The sequence below is a fragment of the Contarinia nasturtii genome, unplaced genomic scaffold (assembly GCF_009176525.2).
Source record: "Contarinia nasturtii isolate CC-2019 unplaced genomic scaffold, AAFC_CNas_1.1 Cnas_scaffold_414, whole genome shotgun sequence".
In the NCBI taxonomy this organism is placed as follows: Eukaryota; Metazoa; Arthropoda; class Insecta; order Diptera; family Cecidomyiidae; genus Contarinia; species Contarinia nasturtii.
In genome coordinates, this window is record NW_022197768.1 from 339,016 (window position 1) to 351,853 (window position 12,838).

The following is a 12,838-nucleotide window of genomic DNA, read 5'->3' on the forward strand; positions in this document are numbered from 1 at the left end:
TAATTGCATCTCGTCTCAGTATTTGTGTCGTCTTAAAAAGTTGTGGCGAGTGGCGAGAATGGCATTAAAAAAACCATACCGGAGACATGAAATGAGAATGATTAGTTTACCCGATGAATTTAACCAAATATGTATTTGTGGTTGGCCATAATTTATGAGCCAATCAATGGCTGGAAAATAAATTCCAACACTTCGATATCCAGTGTTTTGAGGCTCTTTTGGATGTATGTCATATTTTGATCATTAAAATTTGTACACAGTGCGAATGAAAATGATAATATTTTTTTTATGAAAGCCAATGAATGTAGGCCAGCGGCAAAGCCAGTTTATGTGTCATATGTGTATATAGAGTTGTTTTCATTTTTTTTCACTTTTCTCTGTGTGGGGATGTACAATTTTACGCGCAAAAGCTATTTTCACAATTGAGATGCGGAACAAAAACTTAACAATTCGATCACTTGGATCATTATGTAACGGCTCAGCTAATGGCTATAAAAAATGTTTTCTTCTTCTTCTTCTTCTTCTTCTTCTTCTTCTTTTATTGTTGTTTCTGTTGCTGTTGAAAAGAAAACGAAGAAGACTAGTAAAAAAAAACTCCAAACAAACACAAGCATTTTTCGCGTTTGAATTTATTTGAGTGCAAAGTTGATAGCAACTCTACCGAAAATCCAAATATAATACATATACATACAACTGAAATAACAACAGCATCCAATGGCAAAAACAACTCATTTCTTCGTGTAAAACGTATCTACTTTCTATGAAACAAAAAGAGCTTATGTTGTGATAGTTGAAAGCACAGAAACGAACGAAATAGAAATGGCATTATGTGAAATTTACCATAATTTCAATGAAATATATCTATGGTTGTGTATCGGTACAGAAAATCTTGTTGGCATGTCTATGTTACTATGTTTGCAATCGCTTCGAATCACTACTTTTTGTTAATGTTGTGTCTTGTTCATGAAAAAAAAAATCATTCATCCAAATACTTAAATTTGTTCGCCTCTTTTTTCGCTAGTCGTGCCAGCGTTCATTTCTAGCGCACAGGTCTTTTGTTTATTACTTTTACCATGCTAACATGGTACAACAAACACGCCCGTCATTTCATCCACGACATTTCTACAAACATTTTGTGAACAGTTTGGCATGTGTGTTTGTGCTTGGTTTTGCGGTTGTGTGCGCAAACGACTACACGACCTTTTTTCTACCTTCGTTCGATTCTTTCACTTTATTTCAGTAACTCTCACTTTCTTTCAATTCCATCATTTATCGCACGTATACGGCTAAAGTGCTGTGATCGAACGTTCGTTTATTCGTTTTGGTTGTGCGCGATCAGCCGTGTTATTTGTCTATTGCAGGCATGGAACCTAGCACGACAATAAAGTGTGTAAGGCAAATGTATCACTCAATACACATACTAAACAGACAGGGAAGAGGAAGGAGAAAGAGACGCGCATCGCATCACGAATGGAATCAGTTTTCGGCGATTCAGTTTAATACATTTGTCATTTGCTTTTATATTTATTGTGTGGATGGATAGTTGTCGCGCAATTAAAATGGCTAGCAAAATCATGCATTGACGAATGTTTCCTTTACCATGATTTCAGTATATGCGCCATGGTAAAGCGGTCGCTCAAAAATCAAACCATTTCTCGAACGGAATCAAAATGCCGTGCTCAATATGTTCAAAGAAAAGTGAAAGAATTCCGTTGAAAAGATACTTGCGAAATAAGCTTTAATCATTGCGCCGCTGTTTGGCTTGAAGTGTGTGTACGCGCGCGCACAGTAACATGTGTATGTATGTTTATAAAAGTGATGCAGCGCAAAAGAAAGAAAACATAAATCAGAGAGTACAACATTTACGGTTTATTCAAGAAAGACGAATAAAAAAAATCTTCACATTTGTATATGTGTATATCTGCGATGCGAAACGAACTGGTAAAATCACGGAAGTGGGGCCTTTACTTGACTTATAAATTATACACACTTCTACTTTAATTTTGTGTTTTTTTTTCTCTTCAGTTGCTTGTTCGGTTTCTTATTTTCTTCTCTCTATGTGCTTTCATGCTGCGCTTTTCTCTCCCTCTCTCTCTCTCTCTCTCTCTCTCTCTCCATTTTTCACTATCTTTTTACGATCCTTCACGTGGCGAATTTTAGTCGATATTGTTTGGTTGTGTTATTTATATTTTTTTTTCGCGCATGTATATAATTTTTTTTCTTCTTCTACTTCTTCTTCTTCTTCTTATTTTTCATATTGTGTCGTAATGCACTTTCTGTAAATCAATGAATGTATAAATCGTGAAAAATTGATATTCCAAGCGGCATATTGAGTAAGGTTGCATTTGGCACTTTTTTGTTGTTGTTGTTGGTTTTGTTTTGTTATTTCAATTCATCGCTTCGTAAAAGTGTGAGTGTGTATAGTGAGTCGGTTGGGTTTTCTTGAGCATTCGATTGCTCTACGGAATCGGCTACGTATGAGTGCACGAGCAGGCACATCGAACATGACTATATAGAAGGGAAAATTGAAACTGATTGCAAAATTGGCATAGCATAGCGTTACGGAAATGATTTTCGTTTACTTTTTGTTGTTATTGTGTGTTACTCGTTGTTGTTGTTGCCACTGCTTTTATTTTTATTTTTGTCTTTCTGTTAAATGTTGCAATTTTGTGTGATCGAATTGACAACGAAAACTCTGGCAGTTATTTGATTGCTTTTCGACTCTTTTATTTTAATTCCTTCGATCAATGTGGCTGCCTTTTTTTCCTATTCCATACATTTCGCTTTCATTTGACCGTTACGAATGCCATAGATACATCGTATTAACTGAATTAATGTGCGCACACAACTTACTTGTGATCGTATGATTCAAGAAATTTCCAATTAAATGCATTAAAATTTATTTATCATGTCAGTACTGGCTCAATGGTATTTTGGTGATTAAATCATCACTTATCAATTACAATGCGGAATAATTACATATACATCTTAAGCAAAAACCAAATGACAAAGAGATATGCTTCAAAATTGCTTATTTTCGATGTTCCAAAAAAGGGAATGTCATGCAATCATTTTTAATATGAAATATTGAACATTTAATCACAAGATGTCCAGCATACAGTATACATATGTTTCGTTCCTTTTTATTAATGACGTCAAAATATTCAAAATCACATATCATTAAGCGTGAAAAGAGAAGAAGGTATATTTAGCAAACGAGCAACAAAAATTTTCCTCCAAATAAAATAAACTTTCACCGAATATAAATATAAACGTACATCAAACACAGAGCCCAGCCAATTTCTTCTGGATTAAGTGAATGTGTATGAAAGAGGTATTGTTGCCGAAAATAAAAGACGAAGCAACAAAAGAGAGAAATGTCCCGACAAAACAAAATATAAATTCGCGCAAATCAAAAGCAATAAAACCTAATCTGGAGTGTTGATTTCAAACAAGCGCCTGTTGATATCCACTTTGTCATTGTTTGCGATACGAATCCATTATTATTAATTGTGGGTTTCATTCATGATAAAAAAAAATGCTCACATGGCCCTGCCGTGATGGTAACGGTCAAAGCAATAAATATTACACGTCATTTCGGCGATAGCATGGTGGACAGCAGTGTGTAAATGATAAAATCAGACACATTAGTAATGAGACTTGGTTTGCAACATTACCCAAAAAAAAAGAAGAAGAATAAAGACCACAGAAATGTTCGCTCATGTTTTTTTTATTGGGTGATCGTCAATCACTTGTGAATCCTTGTAAAACACCAACCAAATCACAGAGTGAGAGAGATAGAGAAACTCTTTAATTGCGTAGAATGTATGTACAATGAGCGACAGCGATATTGTATGATGTGGAGTATTCGAGATCGAAATGGAAAATATGCACGCGAGAGTTAGCAATAAATAAAACGGTATGTGAATTGTGTGTAATACAAACCAAGATACCCACATACGAATTGTCTTGTGAAGCGAAAAATTCTCGCGGAAGCAAACTGACACAAATATTGAAAAGAAGCAACAGCTAGCGAAAATGCGAGAAAAAAAAACCTAATTAACACTTGAATTGCGGTATAGCAGCATACGCTGACGGTAGATAGTTTTAACAGTTTTTTTTTTATTTATGGTTTGTTGAATGGCGAAATGTGCGCGAGCGCTTGTTTTCTTTGAGTTGTTGTTGTTGTTTTTTTCCACTGCTATGTTGCCTTTTCCATGCTCCTTTCTTCGTTTATGTTTGTGCGTTGTTTCATTTTATTGCCGCATATTATGGTTTTGATGCGTATTTGATTCGCACTCGCGCTTGATGGCGACAATACAACAACAACATCAACCCGACCGCAGTTGGCTTCAGCCAGCCAACATGAATTTTCTAATTAACTTTCTGCTATTTGAACACACATGCGCGCTACGCACAGACACTCGATCACATGGTGTACACAAAACTAAGTCACTGGGTACATTACTATTTGGGTTTATGGTTATAGCTATCTTACTTCATATTTAATAATTATGCTATGCTTAATTTTTTCTTTGAGTTTGCTACTCGGCCTCTGTTCTCTTTTCTTTTTGCATTTCTATCTTTCTTTCATTTGCCTTTTTATTTGTTTTCATCTCGCTCATACAAAGTTGGTTTGTTTATGCTTTGCGCCGATCACACCGATTGGCTTTGGCTGCGCACATAGTGAAATTATTACTTTGGAAAGAGTGCAACAAATGCACACGTCTGAACATAGCATGAAAATAGTGAATCAGTCGATAAAAGTTTGAAAGCAGACGAAGAAGAAAAGGAAACCAGCGTGTGCATATACATTGCAATCGATTACGTAACTTCTTGTGTTTCTTGGCATGCAGAAATGCACAATAAATTACACAGCAATAGGAATGATCAAAAAATGGTTCAAAAAGAAGAAAAGCAAATTTATGTACAATACCGAAATGAAAATGATCCTCTTCATTGTGTATTTAGAACCGAATGCACTTTTCTATGGAATGAGAAACAAAAAATGGAAATTGATTCAATTCAGTTGCACGTATTTGATGTTCAGCAATTGTTTTAGCTTGTTGTTTGCTTATAAATTTTTTGAACGTCCCCAATCATTAAATGCGATGCCATGATTTGTAATACATGGAAGCAATGTATACATTCTATGAGAAAGTGCTGCTTTAATACGCATTTATTGTGTTTTTGAAGTTGTGCATCGCAAAATCCGATAGTATTACGCCATATCGTGTTGTTATGTTAGAATCAAAAATTGATAAAAGAAGTGGAAAAAAATGGAATCTTTCCATTCGAATAAAAAAAAAAAATTCCATTGAAAATGAAAATAAAATGCATGGAATGTTCCGACATAAAAATGAAACGAACAAAATCACACATTCGTGTGAATAGAAAATCATTAAAAAAAAAGAATGTGTTGTCTGGCAAATGCAAATTGATTTTTCATTCAAATTACGTAAACGATCAAAATGTGGCAAAAGTCAAAGTTTTGTGTGTGCACGTCTGTGTCTACGCTATCGCGAACCACACACACTTGATCCATTTCCTTTACAACTTTTACAATGTTGTTTTTTTTTATTTGTTTTTATTGGTTTTATTATGTATGTTTCATTCGATCGTGTTTTCAAGAAATGTGTGTGTGTATTTTCTTTATTCGCCATCGATCGTCCGATTGCATTTCTTGGTGCGGATTTGTGTGTCAACCGTGCAAGAGGGTGAATATGTCGACAATTAACATGATGTCTTTGATTGTATGTATATACAACTTTGCGTTCCATAGTGTCAACAAATCACCGCAACTTATTTAAACACACACACACACACGCGCGCGCACACGTCGTTGATTCTTTGTACTTTCACTTTTATGAATCAGCTGAACAACACAAATATGTGAATATCAACATTTAAAATTGTATAGTTAGTTGACGTTTTTTTTTCTTCTTCTCCTTGTTGTTTCTCTCACTGTCTCTGTCGTCAATAAAAAAAATTTACACGATATAGACACGCGTGTGCATGGAAGAAATATTCGTTGCTTGTGAAGATTTAACGCCTATCAAACTGGAAACTAGCGTCGTGTTCAATTAAACCGATAACGTATTTTATCAATCTGTGGCCATAATATATATGCAACAAATAATTCATGTTTGGCACGTTAAATCGATTAATCGGACATATTGCTAATTTATCGTCTTCTTATTTTTTCGTTAAGTTTGTGAGTTCTTCCTGAAAATGTTTTCTCATTTTGGTCGGAGATCACAATAATCATGTAGGAATACTTGCCAGAAGGGCAAGCTCCTTTTCGATATAAAATGAAACTATTTTTCAAATGTTATGTCATTTCTTTGAATCAAAATCAATAAACATTTATTCTCTTGAAAGCATAAAAACGCGCTCCAATAAACAACCGGAAGTCATATTTATGTGCAACGCGACTAGTTTCTATGCCAATCGAAAGAATTGTGTTTAGAAGAACATATGGTTAAATGCAAACATGAACCAATGCTTATCACATGGTCGGAATGACGCACGTTCGCATTGCAAATAGCTGACGACAGCTTATGATCTGTCGTAATAAAAGACATGATTAATAAGCCAACAAAGAAGAGAGCAAAAAAAAATGTATAATTATGACAAATGCCGAAATAGTTATGAATTTCGTAAACGAGATAGAAAGTACTTTCAAACCAAGAAAAACGACAATCGAGGAAAAAACACCATGTACCAATACATACGTGCAAACGATCACATGCCACACAAATATATATGTTCACTGAACCACGCCATTCGGTGTCCAAAACAGTTAAGCAGCCAAAATTATTCAAAAGAAATGAAACGAAAATAAAAGTGAAAACTTTTTTTTTAAATTCATTTCGTCTTTCATTAAGTTGCGGTTGTAAACGTAAAATTCGACCTCGTTGTTGAGCTTGGAAGAAAGAAGACAACAACAACAACAACAACAACAACAACAACAACAACAAAAATTTGCCAAATTTTTACTATTCGTTTCACTCATTTATTTTTCCCTTCTTTCTCGTCTTTCTTTTTCATTTGGGTTTCGGTTTAACTGGTTTTTGTCGAATTTCAATGATTGTACAAAATCATACACACCAGCGTGCTAATCACAAAGGTATATTTTTCGGTGTGGCTCATCTTATATTTCGGAACCACATAATGAAGAAAACCCAAAATTATAAAAACTATGCGAATTATGCGATTGACAAAAACTCAAAGAATTCGACCATTTGCAAGCGTCAGGTTATGTATATATGTGTGATTTACTCGTTATCGAAATTAAAATTTCATTTTAAAAACATATAAGAAGCGAACGAGAAACGAAATGAAATTAAATTAAATGACAATTACGGCTCCATATCAGTTTGCCGTTAAAAACTCAACAATGTAAAAAGAAAAGGAATCGGTCATTCAAATGGTGGAAAACTGAAATGAAAAGAGAGACCGAGAGAGAAAGAATGAAAACCCAAATAAATGATCGAGCGACCGAACAACCGAAAATAAAAAAAAGACGCGCACACTACTGCCGAAAAAGTCGAGGAAACGCATGAGAGTCAGTTAGTCATTTATTCAGTGAGACGATCAAGCGGGCCATCTACTTTCGATTTTGATTGGTAATCTGTTTCGGCCGTAGACGTGAATTTGTGCGTGTAATATTCATTTGCCATTGTTTTGGTTGGTTTTGTTGTTGTTGTTATTGTCGTCGTCATCAACGTCGTCGCCGTTGTCGACGCTTAATGTTTTTTTTTTTTCGGCAACCAAAAACTTTCACCGAAAATTAAGTGAGTTTTTGTTGTTGTTTCCCGTTGAATTGTTCACTATTGCGGACATTCATATGTTTTCTGCTTGAATTTCGGCAATGATGATTTCAACTGGATTCGAACGGAAAACCCTAAAATGAATTCATACATGTAAAAGTCTTCATTAAATGTTGTTAATGAGAATTTGGAGATTTTTGACATTCCACTCTTTTGTTGTGGATATTTGTGGCCACTCGCTTTTATTCGCTTACATTTAAAATCGATCGAGTGATTTATGGGCTATCTTTGTACCACACGGATTACGATTCATTATTTATTGCGTATTTATTCCTTTACTCCCTGTCTCTTTCTCTTTGTTTCGTTATTTCGTTGTTGCTCGTTATTTTAAACATGAATTGTCGGGGTTGGGCATTGCATTCAACATTTCATTAGATTGTTCAATTGTATGTGCGGCATATAATGTCATCAATTGTCATCCGATCAATGCAAAATTTCTATCGGAAATCGATCGAATGAAGAGCAAGTGTTTGGATTCATGTTTGTATGGAATATGTTTCCGTTTATTGATGGCGCCAATATTCAATTTTTGATATTGTGGATGGCAGCAATCATTAAATCATATTAAGTATTAAAAAGTTAAAAAGTTAAAAAAAAAAAATCTCGATCGACAGAGCAGTTTTACCTACTGGAATCAAATAATATTCCAAATCGCATAGAATAATAGGTAGACTATTCAATATAAATACAAAATAAAAATGCGAAGAAGAGATTTAAAAAAAGCATTCGTTCAAATTGTTTTCAAAACAAGGCGTGGAACGATTGAACTTGTAATGGAAAGTGATACCAAATTCATTAGCTGGACAATGTGTGCCGTTGTTATTTTTGTTGTTGTTGCGATTGCATTGATATGCGATATAAATTGAGCAACATTGTGTGAATTACGTAGTTTTATGTAAATGTATCGTGATATGCATTGCTGAATAGAACGAATGTTTCAAGGTCGTTTATTATTCCAAGATATTTATTGTCATTGATAACACCGCGCATAATGTATTTTACTTTTACTTGTACAATCATTTACAATACGCAAATATACGTTAACTTTATTCAACGGACACTACTTCGCTCACTTTATGAAGAGATCTTTTGTCCGTACTAATTTGAGCTTGATTGTAATATTACCATTTGGCTCCAGCTAAACGAAATGAGTCGGCAGTTTATTTCACATTTCATTCATTCGAAAAGCAGTCTCAAATAAATTAATATAGCAGACTATAATCAAATTTCGTACGCTGACATGACATTATTTTTCAATGGATTTCGTTATTTGATGTATTGATTGAAATCGACATTTCATATTTGCGGTAAGGATGCAGCCGGCCAGTTTAGCATCAAATCAATGAGCTTTTATGCGTAAATCGAATGCAAGTCATGCCATTGATATATTCAGTCGAAATTGGTCCGATCATGTTACCTTTCATTCATACCAAATGATACACAATCACACACACACACACACACACATTGCTCTCGAGTAGAAAGTGGAAACCATAAAACTATTCACACGAAATTGTTCAATCGAAATTATACTTGTAGGTTAAAAGTAACACCATGTCGTTATGTTTCGTACGATTCGAATTTGGGTGAATTGTTTATTTTTCCGAGCCTATTTCACCACGCATTCAATTACAATTCCATGAAAAGGCATGACAATTTTGATACAACTGCTTTTAATGTGGCCAGCGCTTATCACACATTGGATTCGTAAATTAATTGCATAAAAATAAATTGTGTATGAATTTCACACATGTAAAAACTTTCAAAGTCATAAATAGCACTAGTGGAATAAGGGATCATTTGAAAGTGTTACAACAGGCACACTTAATTATATACGTGTGTACGGTATGTAGATTTAGTATGAAATGCACATTCACACACATTTGAAGAGAAAAAAAAATATTACTTTTTTTTTATTTTTATTCTCGTTTTAAATGGAAAATCTATTTGCGTAATCAAACAACTGGTTATGCAGTAAAATCTGAAATGAAAATCGATCACCAGAACAAAAATGATTTTATAATAGTAGGAAGTGCGGTTGTGCGAAAATAAGCAAAAGCAACAAGCCAGCACGAATAAAAAGTAAAGAGAAGTAAGGAAAAAATTGGTACAATCAAGTAAGCTAAAAGAGCGCGCAAGCAATACATTCCGACTTTATAAATGAAAGTTAAATTGGAAAGAGCAGCAATAGCGGCGGCGGCAATAGCATGAAGCCACGAACATTGAAAGACAACATTGTGAACCACCGAAGCACACTATTATGGTGTAGCGAGCTCAACGAGTGACTGATCTTAACTCGTATTCGAATCAAATGTACTTGAGCGTTTGAGAAGCGCTTGCGCTGAAGAAAGACAACACATAAAAAAAGCAACAACAAGCAATTTCACTTTCGTCGCACGACTCGATTTCTGCTTCTTCTTTTTTTTCTCTAAGTCATATTTTTTCAACACTTTGGCACATCTTTTGTGCAGAGTGTCTCGTATTTAGCATCGACTCAATCATATCGATACTCATGTGAAGCGAGAGTGGATTTTTTCTTCTTCTCCATCTTTCGTTTAAATTTCTTGTGTAGTCAATGGTATTTGCAGTTTTCAGCACTTACTTGGGGTTTTCTTTCTCGCATCAACAAAGAATGCATAATTATGATATTGCTAAAAGTATGTTTGGCTGACGAAGAGGTGTGGATAATTGTTTTACACATTGGAAATGGCTCAATGTGATGATGACTATGACTTGAACGCCTGTCTGATGAAGAAAAAAGTAAAAAAGAAATAGTGCCCATAAATGATTACATAACATTCAATCGTGCTATGAATCAGTCGATGCATAGCCAATGTTCATCTGAACTGAATTGTACCGTAACTGAAACGAACGGAACCAAAACAAAATTAAAACTAAATCAAATCAAATAAAATAAAAACTGAAACCAAAACTCCACATCGATAATCAAATCAAATGGTTTTGGTTGTTTTGCATGACCTTCTCCAATTAAAACTGATCGACGCTTGTACAGTTTTCATCTATTGTGAATTATGTTCGTTTGTTGACTTAAGTATTTACTATTAACCATAGAATCTAAGTTTAAAGTTTACCATTTCGATTTAATCGGAACGGGAGCGTTTGTCTATAAGTAATCGTAGTTTTTCTCTATTCAGGAAAGGCATCCGGAAATAGCAAAGATATATGTGGCAACGATGATAAATTTAAAGAGGATGGCGATCCATGGAATGTTGAAGCACAAGCTGCCTTCTTAGGGCCAAATTTATGGGACAAAACCTTACCATATGACACGGATCTCAAGGTAACACATGTTAGTATCCTTTCATATTTGTCATTTCGAAATGAAATCTCTCTCGAACGAACTCGTACCACCTTTTTTTTATCTATCTACTTTTCCTTTTTCTCTTTCGAATTTAATTCAATTTTTGGCTATAAAATAAATTTAAAAAAAACATTATTCTATCAAAATTAATTGAAAAGAAAAATTTGACATCGAACATTTTCAAAAAAAAAAAAAGAAAACGAAATTCGCGATTTTCTATAACAAGAACAAAGGCAACACATATTGATTCGTTTCTGCGCTCAATTTCAAATCGAATGAACAAGAACCAAATAAAAAGGATACCAACCAAAAATCAATTTTTAATAAGAAAAATCGCTTAAGTTCGATCAATTGTTTAACCTGAATGCGTTTAACCTTTTTTGACATGCAAAATTCATCCAAACTAAAATGAGCTTACTCATTTAATATAGAAAGTATTGTTTTTCTTCAAAAACAAATTTTTTTTTGCTTAACCAAAATAAAGTCATATCAAAGTTTAACACATAGTCGATGTTACATTTAAAAATAACACTAGTTTCTTATTTTCCGTATGCATGATACGTTTGCCTCATTTGAACAGGGACAAAATAAGATTGTGAATGTTCAGTCGAAATTATTTTTAGTATAGCGGAATTTTGTGTCATACACACGATCGTGCGAATGTAGCATAACTACAGGCGCTCATATATGCTTACCACCAAATTAAAGCTTTCTAGTTTAGTAAAAACCACAACTTGCATTTAATATGCGCTTTTCCTATATTTATTTGATTTTCGATTTTTCGTTAAAATAAAAAAAAGAGTTCTAAGCTAACAAACAAAAGACGAAATAACAGTGAACGAATTAACATTAACATTCAAATGATACATTGATTGAATTTACAGTATGCTGACCTAGATGAGTTTTTGTCGGAAAACAATATTCCTGATGGCTTGCCCGGTACACATTTGGGTCATTCGACTGGTTTGAACCATCGTCCATCGGTGAATGATTCATTGGGTTATTCGACTGGATTAGCACTAGGCTTAGGTCACATCACAACAAAACGTGAACGCTCACCATCACCATCCGATTGTGTCAGTCCCGACACGATAAATCCACCGTCGCCGGCTGAATCGAGTGAGTTAAATCACGTCATGCACATTTCCTTTTTCTTTTCTCTTTATCTACATCCATGAATGCAAATTAAAAATCGCCCCGCCCTTTTTTGCTTTTCAAAATTTTTGTTTTGTTTTAATTTTTTTTTTCAATCATCATCTTCTTTTGAAATTAAAATTTCTCTCCAAAAAAACCCAAACATTTCGATAACCAAATTAGCTTCCCCTCCCCAAATCAGATCCATTTTAAAATTTATGTTTTACAACATGAAAATACAGTGAAGACAAAACAAAAACCAAAACAAAAATCAATTAAATTAACTTTACAGCATTTTCGTTTGCGTCATCAGGCCGTGATTTTGATCCACGTACACGTGCATTTTCGGACGAAGAACTTAAACCACAGCCAATGATCAAAAAATCGAGAAAACAATTTGTGCCCGATGAACTTAAGGACGACAAGTATTGGGCTAGACGCCGAAAGAACAATATTGCCGCCAAACGATCGCGTGATGCGCGTCGTCAAAAAGAAAACCAAATCGCGATGCGAGCACGATATTTAGAAAAAGAGGTTAATTTTATTTCTT

The 12,838-nt window shown here is 34.3% G+C and overlaps 1 protein-coding gene across 11 annotated transcripts in view; it reads left to right on the plus strand.

Moving 5' to 3' along the window:
- LOC116338827 (hepatic leukemia factor) overlaps positions 1-12,838 on the plus strand; it is a 52,981-nt gene that overhangs the window by 36,212 nt on the left and 3,931 nt on the right. For 5 of the 11 annotated variants that reach the window (XM_031764334.1, XM_031764336.1, XM_031764325.1 and 2 more), the window contains 3 exons: positions 10,988-11,142; positions 12,039-12,273; positions 12,581-12,822. In XM_031764334.1, coding sequence (XP_031620194.1) covers positions 10,988-11,142; positions 12,039-12,273; positions 12,581-12,822 — 632 coding nt within the window. Of the gene's footprint in view, positions 1-10,972; positions 11,143-12,038; positions 12,274-12,580; positions 12,823-12,838 lie in introns of all 11 variants that reach the window. The other 6 variants (XM_031764332.1, XM_031764333.1, XM_031764331.1 and 3 more) reach the window with 3 other exon arrangements.